The sequence below is a fragment of the Melopsittacus undulatus genome, chromosome 4 (genome assembly GCF_012275295.1).
Source record: "Melopsittacus undulatus isolate bMelUnd1 chromosome 4, bMelUnd1.mat.Z, whole genome shotgun sequence".
Lineage (NCBI taxonomy): Eukaryota > Metazoa > Chordata > Aves > Psittaciformes > Psittaculidae > Melopsittacus > Melopsittacus undulatus.
Window position 1 is genome coordinate 83,931,432 of NC_047530.1, and position 25,416 is coordinate 83,956,847.

Sequence of the window (25,416 nt, forward strand, 5' to 3'; positions counted from 1 at the left end):
TCATCTTGTGCAAGTTCATCTTCCTAAGTCTAGTAACTCAAGATTCTGGTAAAATCAGTAAGGAAGCACTTCAATTTCTCCAAATGCTGAGTTTGTATAAGCAAATGGGAAATACTGTGAATTTTCAGTAAATTTTCACCTCTGAAATGGCCTGGTGTATCTTCTTTCTCATCTCACACAACATTTCAGCAAGTTTAATATTATAGTCAAACTAAACTACTATGTTCAACAGCCACGCTTTTAGCACCTAGTAATATCAGGTAATGAAGAACAGTCAAGGTCATTAACTTTTCATCCTGACACGGGATTTTTATCAGTGCTGTAAAAACAAGCAGACAAAACCCCAACTGTCTTCCATTACTCTGGCAGTTGCATTTATTCATTATATGTGCTAATCAGCAATTAGTTTAACACCGGCATGACTGGAACGGAATAATGGCTCCAGATGCTATGATAAAGAAAGTTTTAATTCCTTAAAATTGTATCTTTAGGAACAGCAGAAAAGGAAGGTATCTCAGAGAAAACAAGATTCTCTGCCAACATATGAACTGAAGAAATGATGCAACGTAAGATTCTTGTGCACAACAGCCTGAATTAAAAACTAAGCAGGACTTCAGGCATTCATATCTTCCTTGCCTATCAGCAATGGTGAAAAGATAGGTATACGGACTCTTCTAGACTTCATGAGCAAGATAAAACCTGGTTTTATACTTATAACATTCAATCATTGATTTAAAATGGTAAAGGACTGATTTTCACCTTCTCTGATGTCCAGAGTTCAAAAGAAGGTACTGAATGCTAACACAAGCAAAACTCTGTGTGCTAAAAAACCAGGCTGCTGTTCTGGATTTTTGAAACATTTATGGTGTAAACATCTCCTAAAATTCTTGTATGCCTCAATCCAGTCCTCCTTTTTATCTTTTCCTCATCTTCTGGATTCCCAGAACAAAAGCAGACCATGCTCATGGATATATTCTTCTTCTCTTCTGTTTCAAAGTGGGGAGGGAAGAGAATTAGCTGCAAAGCACATCACCTCCAACACCAGCCTCTGAGGCAGAACACCAAGGTTATCTTCAAGGTCTTGATTTCAGACATCAGAGACACACATTATGGAGAATATAGTACACATTGCTCTTGTTCACTTTGAATTACAATTTCATTCTCTAATGCTTCTTGGTTGTATTCTGCATCATTTTCTTGACTAATACTACTCATTTAAAAACAAAATAAAAGATCTAGCTCCTTTCTTCTAGGTCAATTCCCAAATCAAACACCACAAACAGCATATGAAAGCTTGCCTTTTATCTCCAATATTTCAGCACACCCTTTTATTATTCCAGGCCACATATAAAAATCCAGTAATTCAGCACACCCTTTTATTATTCCAGGCCACATATAAAAATCTACCTATATATATTTGCATATTATGAAACATAAATTATAACTGTCATATAATTGTAAAACCAGCAACAACAACAACAAAAACCACACTTAACTGATGGTGGTACTATATGGTTACTATTCTATTTTCTAAGCATTTGGGGCTTGCTGGTTGATTCACCAACTTCAGAAGCACACAATGGTCTCTCAAACACAACTCTAGATCAAGGAGGTTCTATGCCAGGACAAATCATCCAACCCATAAAGCCAGAAGAACAATGAAAATCCCTGGTCTTTTCTTGTTTAAGCTAATCGGACTGATTTATTATGCTCCTGTCAGCAGTTATTATCTCACATTTGAGCAAATTATTCATCCAGTTCTAAAAATATATAAAAAGAAGAACAACAGTCCAACAAGTACCAGTCACTCTTTACTCACCAATCCATTTCCTTTCAACCTTCCCAGACTTCAAACACAGGAAGTGTGCAAAAATCTTCGGTTAAGTGGAATAACTTTCTGAATAATTGCTAAAAAGAAACTGTCCACATAGACCGCTTTCAAAGATAATTAAAAGGAAATCATAAACGGAAAAATGCTAAAGTATTTATAACAGTAGACAGAGGGCCACAGGTGCCATAACGGTGAACCCCAGAACCAGTTTCCAGGTTACATTTTGATTAAGAAAACATTCATATATATGACATTCTGAAATTTAGTATTTGACATATTCCAAATCTAGTTTGCCAATATGCAATAGCATTATTATTTAGTTAGCCTACCCCCTACTGCCTCACAAAGGCAAAACGGATTTTGGAAGCGAACAGCTTGCATGATATGCAGAACACATACCCTCTACATTCCTTCCATTGAAATACTTGTGAATTAAGCTTTTTTATGCCATCAATCAAATTCCCCAAACTTAGCATCCCTACATACATTTCAATGTATGGATATAACCTGTTTTCCTCCTCTAGTCCCATATTATTTTGTGTCCTTCATTAAAAGCAAAAGTTTAACTATCAAGTGAAAAAATGTCCACAGGCATCTTGCATTGCTTTATTAAAAAAAATAATAATAATAAAGAAAAACGCATCCAGACAGCTTCTTTTGGAGAACAGCTTTACATTCCTGAGAGTAACTGTTGGAACAAGACTGCCTCTAAATGTTCCAGGACTTGTCAGACATTGTAATCGGGGGACTTTCCCTGTGGCTGTCGCAGTCGAATTTGTAAGGTAGAAAATGCTCCCACAGTCACATGAAAGAAGAGCTGCCACAGGTTGCGCAGTTCATACAGATACATGTTACACAGGCAAATTAACCCAAAAGTCAGGAAGGATTTGGCATTCCTCCAGCCTGTGTAGTATACAAACAGGTAACACTGTCAGGAAATAAAAAAGAAATCTGATTACCGCATGTAAGGTAACTTCTACTGAGAAACACTATCTGGTCATTGAGAAATTACAAACCCAAACCAAGTGAAAGTCTAAATCAAACATGTAAGAACAGTATTAATGTAGCAGTCATGGAAGGGTGAAAAGTAGCTGACATCAATACAAGGTTACATTTTACTTCCATTAAACACTCTTTAAGAACATAACAATTTATTACAACCTGCAATAATGAGTGGCCCATGACAAATGAAAGTGGATGTTCCTGGCAATCTCTGGTCAAAATACACTCTGTTCTGCTCAAGGAACAGAGAAGAAACAGGAGCCAGGGTTCAGTCTTCTTCAGACAAAACAATAGGAAGAACAGGGAAAATACCAGGGCCCTGCAGCTGGGAATACTCATCAAGAGGCAAGGCCCCAGATATGAACACAGTGTCCTGCCAGGGTTAATGCAGAGAATTAACTGATAGATGTCGAGAGTCCACAAATACCCACTGTCCTTCTTTGGCTGGTGCAAGATGGATTGTGTCTGGAGAGAAATATGCAACAACTCTACTATAATTCCACCACATTTTAAGGTTCAGTTTCTGTACCTCATGGCGTAACACAGAATGTCAGGACTGCCCGCAGTTCCCTACTTTACCTTCTTCCTACTGCAACTAGAAATCTTTTCACATCTCTTGCCTTTGGAGTTTTCATCTCTAAAAGGACACAGCTTTTACATAAACATTATTTTTACTTCTGCTGTTGTTCAAACTTCTTCCTTCTGCAGAAAAACTGTTTGCCCCCCACTCTGGATTCCAGCCATTTCTGTCTACTGAATAAAGCTTTTACTACGCTTCAAGGTAGGCAACAACATCACTTGAGCTTACTTTGTATTCCAAATCTGTTAGCAGTGGATCTATAACCATGCTCACACAAATTTTATAACAGCATCCATCACTGGACTATCTAAGTATCATTTTCTGTTCTTCTTGGGCATCTCTCACGTTTTATCAGTCAGAGAAGCTGTATTTTTTTCTTTCAATTTTCATGTTCCTCAAAAAAGGGCCAAAGCATTGTACATTTCCAACTGAACAATGCAATTTATTGAGATCATTTTATATTCTATCCAAAACTCAACCACTTTCTTATAAAGCATGTATTTCCACTGTAAGTGTGACTGAGGCTAACAAAAGTACTTGTAATTTTGGGATATCTAAGTATCTTCAGACATACGAGTACTGCCAGTATCACCTAGATTTGCACATCCTTCCTCCAAAGCAAAGTAAAACTAGAGAAAAGTAATCTACGTGCTTCAGAATCTATATGGAATTTCTCTGAACTTGCCTGACCATTTCAAGCAGAGCAAATGCAACCTACTTGTGCTGACAGTTTTATAAATCATATATAAAGAAGCAATTAGTTGGCACTAGTATCTCAGCAGTTAAGAGTTCAGATAAACTTCTACCAGTGTCACCTCCACTGACAACATATGAAAAAGTGTAGCTAACCCCAAGATTAAAATAAGTCATGATATGCTTAATCAAAATCATTAATAAATATGAAGAGTTTAAAATGGTAAAAATATTACAGAAGTTTAAAAATGTTACTGCAACATGCAGTTGAATGACTGAATTTTCCTGAAGATCTGTTTTAAATGAACTCAGTGGCTTTTCATTAGTCTAGGTTTGAAATGCTGTAAGAGTTGCCAGTTACAGAACACCTCACTGTAACACTGCTATTATGAAATTCCTGAGGTTGTTTTTTTTATTTCTATTAAATGGAAGTGTTAGCATGGCAGTAACTGAGCATGTTTTTATGTAGAAGACTCCTCTGTGCTACTTCAGAGAAGAACTTAATTTGGGGGAGGGGAAAGTTGTTTATTTGGTGTGTGTTTTTTTTAATAAATGTTAAGAAGTGATCGAAGGCTCAGCTCCTGACACTTCACACTTCAGGTACAACTGAGATAGTTGTTACTTTTGTACATTTTCTTCTTCAGAGGAGACCAGAAACCATGGTGGAACACCAGACATGACAGCAAGCCTAAAACATCACACTCCCTTTAAGTCCTGTTTTTTGCCTGCACACCTAGGTTATAAACATTTTCTCAGAAACCATAAAGTGTAACACACTGCTAAGCTGTTACTGACTCAACAAGACAATACAGCATTATGGGCATATGGATGAATGACAATAAAATGTGCTGTCACACCACACATGAAATTAATCTCCCAAACTCTTAATGTGGCAAAACATCAGAACATGCCAGAGAACTAAGAGCCCTCTTAGTTCTGAAAATTGACCAATTACATATGGTAGGAATGATACCACAGGGTGCAGAACAGGAGTATATTCTGAGTATTAAGAAAAAGCCTATATTGCAAGCTGCATGAATTGTTTCTTAAAAACATCTCTATTCAAGTCAGACAGTGGAGAAAAGTCCTTCTTTCTCAATGTACAGACATTAATAATTAATAATAAGGTTGCTATTTCCGGAGGGGAAGGAAGAATATGTATTTTTCCCCACAAAAGAAGAATAAGGTGGAACTCCTCCCTATGACATGGAACAGATTGTTGGCATAGAAAATTTACACCAATTTGAAGACTTATTTAAGGCAGCAGCTGATGAAAAGTCAACAAGTCGTGAAGAACACAAGTTGTACTTGTGTCCTGCACCTGGGTTAGGGCAATCCCAAGCACAAATACAGGCTGAGCAGAGAATGGATTAAGAGCAGCACTGAGGAGAAGGACTTGGGGTGTTAGTTGATTAGAAGCTAAACATGACCTGGCAGTGTTCACTTGCAGCCCAGAAAGCCAACTACACCCTGGGCTGCATCAAAAGGAGCATGACCAGCAGGTCAAGGGAGATGATTCTCTCTCTCTGCTCTGCTCTCCTGAGACCCCTTCACCTGTCGTACTGCATCCAGCTGTGGGACAACCAGAAGGAGGTGGACCTGTTGGAGCAAGTCCAGAGGAGGAACATGAAGATTTTATCGGCGGACTAGAGCACCTCTCCTATGAAGACAGGCTGAGAGAACTGGGGTTGTTCAGCCTGGAAAAGGCTCCAGGAAGACCTAAGAGCAGCCTTCCAATAGCTGGAAAGGGACTTTTTACAAAGGCATATAGTGACAGAACAAGGGGGGATGGCTTTAAACTGACAGAAGGCAGATTGAAACTAGATATTAGGAAAAATGTCTTTACTGTGAGGGTAGTGAGACACTGGAACAGGTTGCCCAGAGAAGTTGTGGCTGCCCCATCCCTGGAAGTGTTCAAGGCCAGGTTGGATGGGGCTTTGACCAACCTTGTCTAGTGAAAAGTGTCTCTGCCCATGGCAGGGGGCTGGAACTAGATGATCTTCAAAGGTCCTTTCCAACCCAAACCATTCTGTGATTCTATGAGTATGTTTTGCTAATAAAGACTGGAGATTACAGGTAACCTGGACAAAAGGCTGATAGAAAGGCTGATGTGAAAGGAAAATCCTGAGACATTTTATTATAGGACAAGGGGTAACAGGTTGAAACTTAAACAGGGGAAGGTTAGGTTGGATATAAGGAGGAAGTTCTTTACTGTGAGGGTGGTGAAGCACTGGAATGGGGTATTCAGGGAGGTTGTGAATGCTCCATCCCTGGCACTGTTCAAGGCAGGTTGGACAGAGGTTTGGGTGGCATGGTTTAGTGTGAGGTGTCCCTGCCCATGGCAGTGGGTTGGAATTAGATGATCTTAAGGTCCTTTCCAACCCTAACTATTCTATGATTCTATGATCTGACACTGTATTAAACACTGGCACATGGAAACAAGTAGAAACTACATATGCAAGACATTAAATGCAAGACATTAAAAGGCAGAAGAGTTATAGTAACAGCAATTGAACATGACAGACATTATAGTCACAGCTAAACGTAACAGCAGTGTTACTGAATGACAAATGACAATGGGCACCAGAATACCATGCTACAAATTATATAGGAAGGTCAAATTCAAATGCAGAAATGGAAAACCTACTGACATGAAATATCAGACAGGAGAAAGAAAACACAGTGGAAAGAGACTGAAAGCTTTGAAAAGGAAGGAGATGCACTATAGTGTATAAAGAGATGAACATTCTGTAGTGTAGTATCTAGGTGTTACTCTATTTACTTCAAATTTTCCCAAAGGAAAGAAGTAGCACACCATTTGTTCAGATGGTTAAGCTTACCTGAGCTATGAAACTACTACTTTAAGGAAATGATATAACCTCCACTGCTTGCAACTTTAGAGATAAATTGTAAGCTCCAGACAGAAAAGTACACCAAATCTCTTAATCAACTAACTGGAGAAAAATGTCAGCAAACAGAAGCTCTTTGTATCAAACTAATGAAAAAAAAACAAAAAAACAGAACAGAAATTATTTTTATAATCACCCTATTCAAGCATCTGTGACATTTAAGAAAACATGATAACATTTATGCATGACTGAGTAATGTTTCTAAACTCTGCAGTGAATTATGCAAGCAGAAGAACACACCTGGTACAAACAGGCTGCGGTTCCAAGAAAAAATGCAATAACATAGCTGAAATCTTCACCTTCATTCTGTGAAAATAAAATAAAATAGAATAAAAAGCCATGCCTTTACAATGTTTCAGTGTAATACCAGATATTTATAGTATGAAAGTTATTAATTATTGTCCTTAAAATAGTCTCACATAAAGATTTATAATTCCTGTATTACGCTAAACCAAAAGAGTTGGCACGAATCGTTGCTTACACTGATGTCTGGAAAAAAAAACCAGACAGTGATCTGCAATCTGACCAGAATGCTTATCCACAACAACTTAGGCTAAGATTTTCAAAAGCCTTAAAGGAAGTCCAGATCTAGCACCGGATACTTACCTTCTCCAGATGACTTTGAAAATCCAAGTCTGAACACTGTAACTACCTTTAATAAAACTTTGTAGAATTATGCCTTCCTCCAGCTTCACAAGATGGAAAAGAGATAAAAGGAGAAAACAAACTGGCCACTAGGGTGTGGTAAAATTCTACACAGAGAGTAAAGCAGGCAGCTCTGTGTTCATGGCAGTGAGAGCTAACAAAAGCACACGAATTTATAAGAAAGATTATAAGAAAGATTATTGGAAAATTGTGTTTTCTTGAAGGAAAAGATGGAAAAGTTTACTTTATAAGCTTTCTACTCAGTGTTTAAAAACCAAAAAAGAATTCCTTCTAATTTATTCAAATGGGTTGTTACAGTTCCTATAGAGCCGAGCAGAATAAATTTGCATGCTCAGTGATTATTCTAACCACAATTCAAACAAACATCTGCAACAATCGGAAATTTTCCCAGGAAAACAATGGGTATTCATGCAAATGTTCTTCCTTGAAAGACGAGTATCATTTTGGTAAGATGATGGTCCATTCAGAACTACAACATGTTTCTGCTCAGAGTACATTCACTGTGAAGCACTTCCACCTTCAGTGTTGACTAGGAAAAAGTTTGCATTTCTGCATATAAAACTTACCTACATGATGCAGTACACTCCTAAATCGTATGCAAGTTTACCCTGGTGCTACTATATATTTAGTAGCAATATATAGCTAGAGATTTTAACACATTTAACACACAGTTTTGCTAACACCCAAATAAAAACACTGATTACAAAGGAGCCACTAATTCAGAGACAAGCTTTTGAATGACTTCTCAGAACTCCATTAATCATATTTCGGATTATTTCTCATTAAACTTGTGGGGTTTTCCATCATAAAGTAAATTCAGATAAATTTTAATGGATTTTTAGTGTCTTTGTTTTCCAGAAACTGAAAAGCCATCTTTCATCTGTACTGCCATCTTTTACCTCCAGATGCAATAACATATAGAGTAATATTAATGAGCTGCCTTAGTATCACTTAAATAGCTTTATCTAACATTGGCATTTCTTTTAAAAAAATCAGCTGCAGAAAGCTAATAAAACAAGTTCTAGAAATACTAAACTAAGTCGTAGAAATCTGTTCTGTACTATTTGTACTACAGTGTACTTTAAATTCATTTCTATTTATAAAGTGAGAGAATTGTGCATAACAGAAATATCTAATTAGCGATACAGTAGAGCTGTATGTTCATTAATTCATTCTTGGTTCTTCTTTAAGAAACAACGCAAAATTAAGACCTAGTATGAAACACTTTCATTAACCCTGTTCATTATTCATTAGTCTTCAGAAAATGCTGAGGCCTCAAATATTACCACTTTATTAAATCTTTACATGTATGAATAATTACATCAGACAACTGGAATACATCTTTTTTACCTTACTTCCCTAAAAAAAATCCTTTATGTATCAAAAGTACTTCAGTTATAAAGTCCAGATATGTTTGAATAAAAATATTATCTATTAGTCAAGCAGGAGAATTCTCAGTTTCTTTCAGAAGATTTTGACAGGGATTTTATTTTCTACCTCCACCACCACAACAGCAGAACCACTTAATGAAAAGTCAGTCTTCTTTTGTGGTAACACACATGAACTTTCTGCAGGTGCTTGCCAGCACTACCAGCATACTCACTTGAACCGCTTGAAATCATTAACCACTACTAGTGACACTGTATCAATGAGAATACAACTCCCGAGAAACTGGATTAAAAATTGAATAGAAAGAAACTGAAAGTCTATAGGGAGGGTCAGAGCAGAGTGCTCATATGAACAAATGTTTGTGGAGAAGGCTGTTTGGTGAGGGGGTTGTTGTTTGGGGGGAACAGGAGTTGGAAGAAATCACTTCACACTTTCCCTTACATTGATCATTTCAGCACACAAAAATAAATGCTATCCTACTTAAAAAGGTTTATTCAAAACAAAGAAAAACAAAAAAAGGTTCCTAAAAAAAACTTACAAAACCTGTTTAAAGATCCCTGCTCTGGGGACCTTTAAAAAAAAATGGTCAGATTTTCAAAGCTGTTCATCATTTCTCTCAAATAACATGTCTGAAAATTAAATGTCTCATATCCCGCCACAGATTTAGAAAACAGAACATTATGTTCTCATACTCACTGCTACGGAGGTTCCTAGGGGAGGGGTCAGCCACCCACCTCCTACTGCTTTTTAAACTCACAGCCTCAATGAATGATGCATTACACTCCAGAAGAAGGATGCACAGATCACAATCAACACAGGTTTCATTAACAGAGGTCTGACCTCACAAGCACTATCTCTGAAGACAAAACTGGCAAGATTTAGCTCATATAGGAAGCATCTTCTAAGGTGATATTATGATTGCTATGATGCATAGCACTTAAATTCATAAACATGTACAATACCTGGAGAAGACTTTCTATGGCATGAAAGCCACGAATTAAATTCAAAGCCCCACATAACAGGCTAAGCACAAATGAGACAATCCCTGGCAGAGTCACAGGTTCCAGACGCTGATGAGGAGCTGCAAAGCAGAATATCAAAACATGGTATCAAAGGTCAAAGCAACGTCTTGAGAAATGTAGTAAAATAGTAATTTCAGTATTCAGTGTCTTCTAGATCTACAGGAGATCACTGAAGCAAACCAAAAAATGTCAATCTTTTTTTTTTTAAAAAAGAAGAAACATTCTAAGTATTTCAGCACAAGGTTTAACAAAACATAGTTCCCTTCAATTCACATATATAATTGTCTTATTATATTTAGTCTTTAACTCAATACATTCAGTTCATTCAGTATGACACTGAAAGCTGCTCAAACATGCCTGGAAATCAATGGCAACTGATGCACTTGCTAGTGAAATTTGTCCACAATTAACATCCAGCTCATAAGTCAAGAAAGAGCTCCTTTCAACAACCTCCACTTTTGTTCAACACTAACGTATTAGGAAAGCTAGTGAGACTGATTCAGTTTGTTTGCTGAACAGAGCACTATGAGGCAAAACTATTACAGTCCCCTCCCTTAAAAGGTAGAGCTACCCAAGACACAAAAAAAAAGAGTTCTGAAACTAAGCTAGTATCTATATTACAACCTTATACACGCCTTCTGGATAGTGATAGTACTTAGAAGACTCTCACAAAACACATTCAAATTAAAACACGCTTTCTCTCCATGCACACCCACTCTTTCCGGCTCATATAGGGTCACAAGTACGTAACAGTTGTGTATGTTCCTCATTACTGTCCCCTTCCATAATTAATAACAGAATGCAAATATGAAAAAACGATGAATAATCTCTTAATAGTCTAGGCAACACTGGGAAAACAACAGGACCACTGAGCCGTACTTAAATCCTTCTGTTCAAGTCAATGAACTGTAAAGATGTGACAATGAGGTTAATGAACTGTAACATTAATAGAGAGAGTGGTGTCAATTCTGGTTGTTTGCATTGCACAGATCCAGGAAATAAAGCTTTCCAAACAGTTTATGAAGTTACAGAACCTAAAGAAAAAATGACAAAAGCTATTATACACTGATAAGCAGACGGGGCTGTCTAATTATAAGTGTGTGATAAATTAAAAATAAAACATGAAATTAATTCAGTTAGCTCATTTGTGCTGAATTTGAGCGTAATTGGAATTTTTTAAACAAAAGCATAACCCATGTTTAACTTTCAGAGCTTATTTCTTTTGTAACTGCAGTGTATATTAGAGGAAAACAACCAGCAATTGCACACTTAAGGTAGATAATGCTATTTGCATACCAAACCATCAATTTGCAGTGACTCATAGCCGGTTGTTTTGTTTTGGGTTTTTTTTTAAATCATCTCAGCTAGAGAGTGGCAAAAAGCTGAAGGTGCATGTAACTATTTTTAGCCAAAGGTAATTGCATTTCATTAACTGGTGGATAAAATTAGTTCACTGCTCTTCACTCACGGCTCTCCAGACAATCTCATTTTCACCATGTATCAGGGTAACTTTAAAACATCATGAGCTAAATCAGCATTTAAAACACCTCTTTGAGAACCATGGGAGGAAAAGAGTCTTGTCAGCCAAATCAAGACAGCCTATGAAGGATCATAAAATACTAACTCTTCTCTCTTATTAAAACAGGAAAACAAATCCAAAAACTTTTAAGGACGCCGCATACCGCTATTGATGGCACTATGCTCTTCAGGGCTTAATAAATTTCAGTGTTACAATCAAAGCAACAAGAGTCATCTATATAGCAAAAAAAAGTTAAACTGAGAAGAATGAAGGAGGTGTCAGAGAGGGCAGGGTAAGGGACAGCTGACCTTCAGCCAGTACACACAGACGTTTTAGAAATACGGTAACTGTCATATCAAAAACCTCTCTAATGCAAGCCAAGGATCAAAGTAAGCACAAATTCTGAATTAAAATGTTGATGTGTAAATGACAATTTAGGACATTACTCAAAGTGAGAAACTGCAGTACTTGTAAGGCCATTTATTTAAAAACAAAACATAAACAAAAACAAACAAAAAAAACACCAAACACCAAAAAAAACACTAAACCACCATCGAGCTCTTGTGTGACACATGATGGCGTCATCAGGCAAAAAGTAACCTTGATTTGACAATTGTTCTTTCATTGAAAAAAAGTTCGGAAAATAGTAAATTTATCCTAACCTAAAACATCAGACATCGGCTGTCTCCCTACTTCTAATGCCTGCCAACACCTACATTCATTTGAAGCATAATTCTATCCATAAGCTGCACACTTTATGCTTCACACATTAATAACTACCCCTATTCCTCACTGCACAGCACAACTTTGCTAAGGGAAAAGAACTACTATATTAAATTGCTTTTATAAGGATGCCTAGACACTAGCCCTTGGATACATATCCAATTACAAGTATAAGCAAGTAACAGACAATGCCCTGTCAGCATAGCCAAAACTAATACATCAGATTCTGATATTCCATATAACTAAACAAGATTTGCATCTATCTAACTTCCTCCCTCTGCATGCTACTCAACTTAACATACTTAATTCAGTTGTAGCAAGTCATATTTTTTAACAGGATGGCATACTCAGGAATTTACACTAGGCAAACCATATCTTTTCACAAGAATTGTCCTTAAAGAAAAAGGAAGAACTCTGAAGTCTAGCCAACGGAGGGGGTAGGAAACAACCAGAGAAAGTTATTTCCAGTGGTGGAGAAAAGCAATGAATTTAAAGAATTACAAAACTATTAGCAGACCTGCTAGAAAAGACTCTGATATTCAACAGCATTTAAAATTTGAAAAGCTGAAGGAAGAGCACAGTGGAAACCTCTCATAATGTACAGTCCTTTGATGGTGAGTTTCTACATAAATTCAAAGAAGGAAGTGCATGACTGATCAGAGAGATCTATGGAATTCAGAGGAAGAGGGAAGTTAAAAGTAACTGAAAGAGAAACAGAAGAAAGTCGACATGGAAATAGGAGAGCAGAAATGCTTCTGTAAGTCAAGTTGTGGAGAGGTAGGGGAAAAAACTGGAAGATCACCTGGTAATTATTGTTTAATTTTACTTCACAGTAAGAAAGGTTTTTATATGTGGCTTTCTCTACATTGCCTTATAGCACCTAGAATTCTCAGGCTCAAGGCCTCAGCAGTACACATAAGGCAGACTAGGACCAAGTAGTTTTTAATTTTCTAGAGGAATCCTTTTAAGTAAGTAAAGCAATGAGGATAATACGCTGACAAAGTGATTCTATTTTTAATGTACATGTATACACATATATATATAAACTGCACAAAATTAAGCTGAGCTCTTATATTACAAAACTGTAGGAAGTGTTTAGATTTATGATTGCAATTTTCATCCCAACACTATAAAGTGAACAGGATCCACGTATGTCTGCCCAGGATAACTAGCCTTATAGACAAGAGGTACTTCGGAAAAAAGTGGAAGATATTAACTAATTTAAATCAACACTTCATTTTATTCTATTTATTATTCTGCTCCACTAAACTTGGAAGGCTGAAATCAGATTATGTGAAGTAAACTCCAGAGTGGGTTCCACATATTAGTGCAAGGACTTGGTGAGTTATAATGGATCTGTCCTGCTGGGAAATGTCTAAAGATAGGCCTCAAACAGACTCAGAGCAGTCATTTAACAGCACAAACCACAGAATGCCATATTTACCTCCTACATGAAATAAATTTAAAGTTTTAAAAAATTAATGACTACTTAAATGCATGTGGCAAGTATATACAAAATTGTTATTATTAACACTGTACACAAGGCACTTATTTTTAGAGAGTATACCCTTTAGCCAGCACAGTTCTTAGGATTTTCACAGTGACAGGTACTTCCTGAAGTGTTGCTTCTCCCTCCAGCTGCTCTAAACCCTGAAACTATGCCCTTAGCTTACATAATCATTGGGTCTTACTGGGCAAGAACAATAAACATTTTCATAAATCTTAAAAGGTCAGAAAAATTATCTTGTTAAGTGTTCATCTTCATTTGCTTATTTTCATGCAGGTTTTTTGTTTCCCTTCAATAAAGCAGTCCATTGGATAGACCCATTTCTCCAAGAATGCCTTGGAAATATATGCACTTTAAGCAGAGGACAAACTTTAGACATCTAAGGTAAAACACATGTAAGGTCATGGCAGCTTTATGCTTTAAGAACACCATGGTAAAAAAGTTTTTTGTAAAGAAAAAAAGTATCAAAGATTAATTCTACTACCTTGCACCTGTCTCTTTTAAGGATACAAAACCAAAAGGCTGAAACTTACCTGCAGATATCTTACCAGTACCCTTATATTCAGACACAGATAAATGGGCAAATCCATTTGCTGAGCCAAGTTCTGACAAGGTAATTTGGTAAGGTGGTCTCAGTTTGATCTCTGTCTGCATGTCAGCAAGATTCATCTTTGTTGACAAAGAACGTGTGTTGTTATATCTCTGTTTGGTCCTCTGAATGAAATTATCTGTGCAAAATTTTAAATAAAAAGGTATATATTTATAGACTTTTGGTAATTAAATAATCCAAGACCATGCAACTTTATGCACAACACGCTTCACAAACTGAAATGTGTTGTCTGAAACATTTGCATTTATCTTGGATTTTTTTAATACTATTTTTGGTTTGTATTATTCTGCTATTTAATTCTGCACTAAAAAAAAAACAAACAAACTGAGCTCTAGAAATATAATTACATAATAACTGTGAATAAACTAATGACTTTTCCCTGCACGAGACTAAATGCATTGCAAATACAATGATTTTACTGCACTAATTGTAGGTTTTCCATTAGTTTGGTAAATATCTTTCAGGAAAACATGAACTCCTGCATTCAAGTATAAATTTACACGAGTATGAAACATTTGTGCAAAAAATTCAGGCAGAGGAAACTATTACCATATTATACAGATCTAATGACTGTAACAGATCTACATTCTAACTGAACAACTAGTAGAACAAAGAAGGTGTTGGGGAAAATAGAAAGTATTCTCAGAAATCTACCTAAGTAAGACAACAGCATTATACAGAAATTGTTAGAAATTGCCTGTCTGAATTATAGACAGGAATTAACCAACTGGAATAACTTCCCCCACATTTCTAAAACTGCAATTCTTTGTGCTCTAATGTATTTTACAGGAATGTTTAAAAGACCTGCTAACATTTAGTATTAAAGCCACAGATATTAATGGAATCCATTAACAGCTGTTATCTGGTATACCTGAGATTAGTTGTATTTTGAGCTTGCATGACAAGATTAAATGCTTCACTATATCATAAAACAAATAAAATTCTGTCCCTTTCACGTAGCGAACAAAATTACACGGCAGCTAAGAGCAAATATGAGCAGTCTTTTACTTGATAAATTCATTAAGCTAAATGCCTTTACAGGCGTTAACTATTTCAACAGGTCTGAAGCCAAACAACTCTTAGTATAATTAACAAGTAAATGAACTCCAGATTTAGTCACACAAGGCTTAAACCAAAACCTGCTGGAAAGAACAGAAAGATTAAAAACAAGTCTGGATAAATCTCTAGTAGCCTAATTTAATGACCACAGAAGTATTTCTTTATTGATCCTAAGGGGAGTTAAATCAGATTCTGAATCCACCTGAAATATAGCTATAAACTGCCTTGGACATTTTTGTTTTCTGTATGTTAAATTGCACATCTATTTAAATACTCATTTGTCCTAGTGTGAAAATCAAGAAAAAAAGAAGTCAGATCCTTACCAAACTCTATGAAACAATATGGTCTGACAGCAGTATTTGTCTTCATCATATTGTAGGTAGTGATGAATTCTTTCTGAAGCTCATCCAGAAAGCAGAAAGCCAGGACACTGGGATAATTTTCAGTGCACAACATCATATAGCTTACTCCCAGAGAACTTATAAAGCTGTAATTGAGACAACAAATTGAAAATTTCAAATTTGAATTCAGGTAATTTGCTGCTTCGCTAGTTTGATTTCATATTCTATAAGCAGAAAAACAAAAACTGCTCTGGGGTATTAAAGGAAGTAATGTTTACTGAGAAGTACAACATTATTGTAGAAGAAAAGCAATTTACTTTTAGGTATTGTTTTAATTTAACACCACCTTGTATGATCATATGAGAAGCTATATTATACATGTCTGTGTATGAATGTGTATATGTGTGCATATGCATATGTACACACTCTTACATATATGGAAAAGAAAATAACATAAAGCTTTCAGGACAAGAACAGTAGGTTTGTCCCATAATAGCTTTTCATTCATTTCAAATGCAGAATATGTTATTTGACACATCCCAAAGATGCAAAAACTTATCTTCAGACTGGGGCTGGGGTGGGGAAGCGTAGCAGTTGCTTCTTTCTAAAATACATGAGGAAATAAAATTGTTCTATAGAATACAGGATTCATCATTCTCCAAAGACAGTCACAAGGATGACCAGAGATGACAAATACGAAATCAGAATAGGACAGTTTTCAATATACATATATCTTATTGCATTTAGGCAATTCATTAAACAATTTGATTTTAATGAAACATTCAAATTTCTTCATAATCTATACTATTAAAATTAATCAAAGCTAAAACTAATAAAAACCTTCCTGACTAAGTCTTATGCCTCAGTCTTAAAAGTTTCTTTAAAACTGATCAGTTTACAAGCCAACTATAACTCAGGTTTTAAAAAGACACATTGACTAGAAAAAATTAAGTCTGCACTGGGCCCAATCCTGAGAAATGCTGGAAACTCGTATCTACCAATGGGACATGGAGAAGGTGGAGCACTTTACAGCATCATTTAGGTGGCATACTTTTCACCACTGTAACTTCTATGTGTTTGCTATGGGTTAGGATGAAATTACCTCATTTAAAATAGCATATCTAAATTAGAATCAGAATTTAGCTCAGCTAAAGAGCAACTGAAGTGCTGACTACACACAGGAACACCTAGTTACCAATAGTAAGCAGAAAGTTCACACATTAAAAAAATCAGATTCAAAGAATTATTTCAGAATAATCCAAATCTCACACTGCAAATGGGAAAAAAAGAGCATCTTTTGAATTGGTAGTTAATCAGTGTTGTCATGCAAATACACTATGGAATTGACATGCTAAAGAAATTAGAAAGCTATTAAAACAAAAAGCCAAAATATGAAAGTGTGAAGAGAAAACAAGAAGCATTGCTGTGAAAGCGCTGAATGAAGCAATAGGATTGGTAGGTTCCATTCTACCATTCACCACTTGACTACACACTGCTTTCCCACTCCCGCACTCCCTTGTGTGCCATTTCAAAAAATTATTGAGTTATGCTGGGGGGTTTAGGGCATATTTTCTCTCAAGACAACCAAAATCCTGAAAGTACAATAAAAGGGCCTAATTCCATGCTGGGTTATGAAAGTATCTGGGTACTTTCTAAAATGTGTGTAGACTAAAAAGAGAAAAAGCAATGAACACTAGTTGAACTAGCATGATGGAGTATAAGTGGTCGCTTTCATGTAAGAAACAACCTTGAAATTTAAAGAAATATTTCTAGTAGGTCAAGGGCTTAAATATTTATAAACATACTGTCTATTTCAAACTAGAATTTCCACTAAACTTTGAGTAGATTTCAGATCTTTCTGTAATTTCTCAATCAAGTTCTGATACATAAGTACAGACAAGAATCAATCTTCTAATGTGAACTGTTAACTTTTTAACTTAGACACAACCTGGGATGTTGCAAATATATAAAAGGAAAACCTTACTTGATATTATACTGCCTGGTTTTCAGAGTACATCTATCAGGAAGCTGAGAAAGTTTCTTTGAGAGCATTTTAAAGTATTTTCTACATTCCTGCATTCCTGTGCTCTGGTCATAATCAGTAGATGCAGACAGTGGGAGTCCATCCCTCACACGGACCACAGAGGCAGATAAAATCATAGACATTGCCAACAGAGTTAACAACAACCTACAACAAAACACAAATCAGGAAGAAGCAGAATTATAACAAAAGCAAAGGAGTCAACTGTGATTATTCAAACACCCCAAGCTATATACTGGGCTCAAAATTAAAACAGGGCACAGAGAGGGTTTTCAACTGCAACTCAAATTAGAGTCCTAACTGCATAGAACCTATCAGTTTATGCAAACTACAAAGCAGTATCACATCTGACATTAATGTCACATTTTCAAATACTGTTATCTGAACTGCCATAATCCCCACCTAGATACCTGCAGAGATTGAAACACTATTACTCACCCTTAGTACTACTGTAGTACTTGTAGCCCTGAAGCTGTGAGTCTTTTTGTTTAGTGAGATGATTCTAGTTTAAACAAACAAGAATAGCTGGAGAGGAAAACTGTGTACTGTAAGCATACACCAGACAAAAAATGATCCAGGACTTGATCAAGCAATAATATCAATGTGCTTTCATGAAACTGTATTACTGAGTACATGCTTAAGTACCCTGACTGAAACTTAAGTAACTTATATACTATCAAATAGAAAATCCAGGATGAGGACAGCAAGGAATGTAACCTCTCTCTCACAACCCATAATGGAATTTCTCTAATATGAAATAACTTTTTTCTTATATGTGTCTCCACTTTCTTTAAATCTGCAAATGCATATTTGTATCACACATTTGTATCAGTATCACACGAACACTTGAGCAGGTTGAAATGGTGCTCGCAAGGCCGACCTGTTTCCACAGTATGTAATTTTCAAAGCATAAAAATTAAAGTTTTGTGGAATACAGTCACTTAAAAAAGAAGTTGTGTATTTAAGCATTTCTTGATCACAAGGAGAACATTTATAGCAGGTATTTAACAGTATAAACACATACCCTGCAGACAGTCTTTCAAGACTGAAGACATTTTTAAAACCTTCAAGATCTTCAAACCTTACATTAAATCAAAACACCCAAAAGTTTAGCAAGACAAACATTAAAAGAAGGAATACTTATCTGTTAAGTTTCAGTACACAAATTTGTCCTCTTACAAGTGGGCGAGCTGCTAGAATTTATATGAAGCCAAAAGCAAACACTTCCTTAACTCCTAACACTACTCTGCAGACTCCTGCCATGTACACCTATCACTTCAGAGATTATGAAAAAAAAAAAAAAAGATTTTCGCCTTCCTCATATGATGCTACTCGAGTTCCATAGAGTCACAAACTGCAAAGGAAAACAGATTTCTGAATACAGCTGAAATATGTTTTCATGTGCAATACTGACATGTTTACAGCACCTTTCAAACTATGACATTAAGGTGCTTTCAAGCCTTGGCAACTGAAGGACTTTTTATGTATTCTGAAAAGTTAGGAATCCAATTTTCCCAAAATAGAACTGCCTCTCCATAAAAGAGAGGAAATAGCTATTTTTTAACCTGAAATGTCACCTTCCCTATTTGACATTACTCAAAGATTACATACAAATCAGGGTACTTACTGAATAATAATCAATATTCAGTTTTTTCAAGGGTATTTACTCCTCAGAGAGGCATATAATAATGAAAATATTGCAAATGTCTTATAATTTTCAACCTAAGAAATTCAGCTATATCAGCAAACTGCTTCAAGTCAAACTTCAACTTGCTTTCAGATGTATGACATGAGCTAAAAAATACCACATTAATACCTTGTAATTAGATCTAGGGCATATCAGACTTTCACCAGTCATAACTGCAGCAGACGCCACTGTTGCCTGCACTCTGCGGAACAATCTGGGGCTTTTACCAGGTACGCTTGTTATTTCAGCACTATAGAATTCCCTATTGTACAAAATTACTCGATCAGTTGTACAGAAAATCAGAAAACAAGACAACTTTAGGGCTTGCTCTAAATTAGCTTGCTGCACAGAAGCATTCTAGAAATTAAACACAGAAACTAGTTCTAGAAACTTTTTTCTATCTTGACTTCATGCATGTGCTGCCAGCAAAGCAATTCAAATGTGTGCACTTGGCACCCCTCTTCTTAACTATGCTGCTAACCACGTAACAAGAGCAGCAGCTCAAGAGCATGACAAAATTACAGAGAAGCTTTACATTGTAATGGTTCTCCGTCAATAGCCTCCTTTATCATTTGGAACTCAAGGCTAAAATGGACTTTTGGGAGCTCTATCAACATGAACAGAACAACAATGATGTGATAGCAAAGTTTAACATTTCCTTCGTTAACTTACTTGCACAAAATGTAATTTCATGGATCTGCATTTCCACTGATGAAGCAAGTAACTTCATTAGTACCTAACGTGAAGAATGGAACATAGCTCCATGACCTGGTTTAGGAAATAGTAGTGAATAGGACAGTACTGCAGGAGAAACTCAGAATCCTGCAGCCAGCTCTCAGAAGGAAAAATATTGTTCTCTTCACTTTTAAAATGATCTTGACAATTAAAGTTCATGTTGAGCTATCTGGTGAGAAAAGAACAAACAGAAAAAAGTTAATAAATGTATTTACTGGCTAAAAAGATTCTTCAGCTCTTTTTATGAGAGTATGCTTATTGGAAAGGCCTGAACACACCCCAGGGAGATTACTCAAGATGAATTCAAGTAAAAAAGAAAACTAGAATAACAGAAGTATTTAAATGTTTCTATTTTCTAAGTTAAATCATATTCTTTAAGTGAATTTGAAGAAGTCCCATCATTTCTGCCATTTAAAATAGGAAAATATGTTACCTGTCTGCATAGTCATGAGTAACTCAGGGTAAAGCATCCTTTGACTCTGAATGTCATTATTCACCTCATACACTAACTTTAATTAATCTATAATCTCCTCTGATCAGAAACTTGAACACTTTAGGAACACAACAGAACACAACTACCACTGTATTTTCAAAGCATTAAGATTTTCAATAGTCAATCTAACAATAGTTGCTTTACTCCTACAACTAAGAACAAAGAATACAAATATCACTGATAACAGCATGTATGCATGGACAACAGACAAAGCAAAGGATAAAGACCTCTTCAGAGATATTCTTTCAATTTTTATGTCTACTCTATAGGTAAATATTCACACAAACATAGAACAAAAAAGAGTTACTTGCTTCAAGACTCCTACTTATATGCAGAGAAATTAGTCTCTGTAACAGAAGACAAGCCTCCATTAAAACTTTCCTATTCTCTCAACATACCGTAAAATCACACAAGGTAAAAACTGTCGTTAGATGAACCGTCTTACGATCACCAGTCAGCCAGGCTTGGTGATTACTATCACCTTAAAAATCCCCCAGTGAAAATATGCACTTTTTCCTCAGCTTCCTAACAGTGAAATCAGCAAGCTATCTAAAAAAATGCGGCTAATAAATCATTTGGGCTGCAAGATCACACATATGTAAAGAGATATGTAATACATGTACTGCCAGAGAGCATTCAACCTTATTTGAAAATGTATTCATATAGAGAAAAAGTTTACTAAATCTTCAAAATGAAAGAACTATTGTACTTGGCTCTCAAAACAATAAAGCTCTACAGAAGGAGCCAAGTGATAAATTCGATATAGTAGAAAATTTAGAAATTGAGAAAAGTACATTAAAGATAGAGTAGCGGGTTTAGAATATCTTTAAATGTCTTTTATATACATTTATAGAGAGCTGTACACAGTAATTGATCACACTATTACAAATTTCATAGGTCTTTCTCCAAAAAAAAATCTATATCCATCAAACACCTAAGATGACAAAAGACTGCACCTTCACCAAAAATGGTCTATGCATTACAGCTGCAAAGAAATGAACAGGAATTGGGTTCCCTATCTCATTCCATGACAGAACTGAGAAGCACCATATCCAACCAGCAGGTGTTCAGCTCAAGGTTATCACAGATTGTTCTTCACAAAATATGCAGTTTTGTGAATGTGCCAGTGGAATTGCTTGTCACAGGACGTGTTGATGCTAAGATGTTATGTGAATTCAAAAGGCAATTGGAAAAGTTCGCAGAAAAACTACAGGGGTGATTAAAACTGAAACACTACCATTTGCTCAGCAAGATTCTGCCCTCAAACAGTCACCAACAGGGACAGTACACCACAGAAGCATCACTCCATGATTGTGCTATTCTTAGTTTCCCTGTGTGTGCTTACTTCTGACTCATCTTTATTGATTTCCCCTTACATCTACATTTCACAGCCCTCCCAGCAAATGAGAACTGGGAGTCCTCCTGGAAAAGAGGACCATGAGGAAGCTGGCCACAGCTTTGATAAGTCAGCCAAAACAGTCATCCCTCCCTGAAGCTGTCCAGCTTACCATACATGTCAACCTCCTCTGCTTTTGCAAATAAGAATTATCATATGTGGCTTCAGTTTTAATTTTCTCCCATGAGTGACAAATCTCAGATGATGGAAACCAGAGTCTGGTTTACTGTACTTTTTTTTAAGACATTCAATTATCAGCTTGTTTATTTTCGTGTTATGATGGTATTTGATCCTGAGGCAGCATCTACTAAAGTCCTAGAAAGTGGAATGTGTTCCACTCCTTTCTGATAAATTGGTCTTCCAACTTGTGATCTTACAGTAATTGCTTTATACCTCTCTGACATCTTCTCGTAACTTTTTTGCAGCAGGGTTGGGCTAGATGATCTTTTGAGGTCCCTTCCAACCCTTGGGATTCTGTGAAAAGGACCTGTGAAAATGGTTCGCTCAGGATACTACAATTTTCTTAAAAACAATCAAGCCTCACAAAATTTGAAAGATTCTAAGCAGATCTAGAGCAATGGCAAAACTACCCTTGTGTACCTGCCTAGTCTTCAGCACCAACTTAATCAAGGCACTTCTTGCCAGAATGTCTGCCTCTTATGATAAGCTTCCATAAAATACAAACCTGCTTGACACAGAACGAAGATACAGTTTCTGTGTTTACTTCAAGCGTACACAGTGGTATTGGATAATTTTCTGTCTCACTTTTGAGGGTTGTGACGGCTGCATTATGCAGGCAGGAGTCTTAATTCTTCCACTCTACAGCATACTTCAGAAATCCATATTACAGAGTGCTACAGAAGGACATAACGAATAAAGCCACTTTGACATCATCAGCTATGATCAGACAGGGAAATAATCCTAAACCACTAGCCCACATAATCCTTCCCATAAGGCATAGGAAAAAGGAGACAGAGTCAAGATTATGAATAACTAAGGGAACAGAACAACCACATGCCCAAGTCTGGGATCTTGACCCTTTCATCTACTGTCTATTTATATGGTAGTTTTGACACTACTATCTGCAGAGCAGGAAGAACTAATGTGGTTACTAACTCAAATGGGTTCATACTGCCTTAGACTGAAAAACTTCATAGAAAAACGTTCCTCCCTAACCCCGCAAAGCAGGACAGCAACAGATCCCTGCTACAACAGGCTTCTACTACGAAACGAAACGGCCTTTACGAAGTGGCCTGAGGTGCCCCCGGTGGCCTCCCGCACCTGCCCCGCCAGCTGCGCCCTGCCAGGAGCAAACCGAGACAACACGGCTGGAGGCCGCCGGTGCCGGGCCTCTGCCTCACCCTGCAACTGCCACCCTAGGGCACAGTAACCCCGGCAGGACGGCGGCCGGAAGGCGGAATAACCGGTGACAAGTCGCTTCGCCTCGGAGGAGCAGACCTGCGGCCGCAGCGGCACATCGACAGCCCTGCGGTGCCACGTCATTCCCGGGACTGGAGCTGAAGGAAGAACGCAGGCGGCAACCGAGCCCGCGGCCCAGGCTAGAGCGGGCAGACACAGGGCCCTGTGGCAGCATCTTCCAGCACCGTCCCGTCCCTCGGCCTCCCTCCTTCCTCCCTCCCGCCCCCCCTTCGACCAGCGGGCCCCGGGCACGCCGTGTCGCCTGGCAACGGCCCGCGGGGGAGGAGCTCGAGGTACTTGCCTCACCGGAGCGGACCGGCAGCAGCACCGGGAAGCGCCAGGCATTGTGGGTACTGTCCACGTCTGCCACGCACCCGCCCGCCCCTCCCGCCGGCAGAGGGGGAACGGCTCTCACGTGACGCGGAAGCGGACGCACTATTGCTCTGCGGGCGTCGCCGTGGCGGCGGGGTCGGGGTCGGCGTGCCCGGTGGGAGGACTTGGGGGCGGTTCGCATGGCTGGGGATCGTTTCCTCCGGCGTGGGCTCCTTGAGGGGGGGTGCGAACCGGTGTTTGTGGTGGCAGAGCTTGGTGCAGGCCGTTCCGCCGTTCAGAACAGGGCTGCCCCGCTGGGAAGTTGGGTTGGTGGCCGTTGGTTAAACGGGTTGAAGTGTCCCAGCACCGCTCGTGTGGCAAAGAACCCCCAGTGTGTGAGGACGGTGGAGCTGGTTTTCTGCTTCACACCTCTTTGGCTAATTCTAATTAGCCTCGTTTTCAAAAGAACTGAGATTTAGTAATTGTGCTCCCTAGGTTCTCCTGTGTAATCGTTTAACTGTAGTTAGCTAATTTCCAACAGGGTTAATGGGCACATACAGACCTTGCCATGTGCTGTATAAATCACAAGATCCACACTAGGTGTTTTCTCATAGGGCAGCAAATACAGCTGCTAATGGGGAGGACACATAGATGGTGTCATCGTTGTCACTAGAACTGCACAGAGATGACACTAGCTGCTAGACTAATTCATTTCCAGACAAACCAACTGGGCATATTTCACCAATAAATGGCAATACAAAAACTAAAAGTGCAAATATCATTACTAATCCCAAAGTGACATTCCTTTTTACAACTAGTTTCTTTACTGATACAAGAATCATTTTTCCTTGTATTGCTCTTTAACATTACTGTTTTCCTTCTGTATCACACAATTTTAGTCTGTTGGCTCAAATCTGAAATGAAAGCAGCTTATTTCCTTGCTAGCGCCTTTTAATTTCTCCTTCCATCTGTTACTACTTCACTATCCAAGTGCTTGTAGTATTGCGAACAGTGTCAGGGTAGAGGTAATTGAGACAAGAAGGCACACAAGCACAAAATGTAATCAGTTCTAAGTAATGTTAAGTTTGATGGCTTAGTAATGGAAAATAGCTGCAGTGCTTGAAGGTAGCTGACATGGGTTAGGTCCTTAGGACCTTAGTACAAAAAGTGTAAGAAAAACAGAATAGAAAAACAGGACCTGCAGATGAAGAGTATCTGGAACTAGCAGATGTCCAGGATGGGCACAGTTAAATTAACTGAATAGGTAGAAGGCCAGGATGATTGCTATGTCTGTAATGTTAATTGAGCTGGTGCTTCAAAGACTGCCAGAAGTGATGGAGATTGTTGGGAGAAGTAAACGACCCTCGAAGACCACCACCACCTTTTTGTATGCATGCGGGAAACTTTCTGGAAAATTATGTAATTCACGTGTAACCTCATGAATAGGTATGTGTGCCCAGTGACTATATAAGGACAGCTTGT

The 25,416-nt window shown here is 37.6% G+C and overlaps 1 protein-coding gene across 2 annotated transcripts; it reads right to left on the minus strand.

Moving 5' to 3' along the window:
• Positions 1-1,362: 1,362 nt before the first annotated feature.
• On the minus strand, positions 1,363-24,011 carry SEC22A (SEC22 homolog A, vesicle trafficking protein). 2 transcript variants are annotated; one of them, XM_005153797.2, is made up of 8 exons: positions 22,889-23,053; positions 20,252-20,483; positions 17,836-18,039; positions 15,834-15,997; positions 14,375-14,569; positions 10,033-10,151; positions 7,256-7,321; positions 1,363-2,759 (listed from the first exon to the last, which is right to left on the minus strand). In XM_005153797.2, exons 3-8 carry the CDS (start codon positions 18,015-18,017, stop codon positions 2,559-2,561), a joined length of 927 nt encoding a protein of 308 aa, XP_005153854.1. In that variant the 5' UTR covers positions 18,018-18,039; positions 20,252-20,483; positions 22,889-23,053; the 3' UTR covers positions 1,363-2,558. The 2 variants fall into 2 exon arrangements, with proteins under 2 accessions (XP_005153854.1, XP_030909214.1); XM_031053354.1 differs by lacking the exons at positions 20,252-20,483; positions 22,889-23,053 and adding an exon at positions 23,924-24,011.
• Between the last annotated feature and the right edge of the window lie 1,405 nt (positions 24,012-25,416).

Coding starts and splice junctions, on each gene's coding strand:
- SEC22A (XM_031053354.1), bottom strand. CDS start 23,967: ATGCCTGGCGCTTCCCGGTGCTGCTGCCGGTCCGCTCCGGTGAG. Junction 14,570..15,833: donor ATATTGTTTCATAGAGTTTG/GTAAGGATCTGA, acceptor AATTTTGCACAG/ATAATTTCATTCAGAGGACC. Junction 7,322..10,032: donor CCATAGAAAGTCTTCTCCAG/GTATTGTACATG, acceptor TTATTTTCACAG/AATGAAGGTGAAGATTTCAG.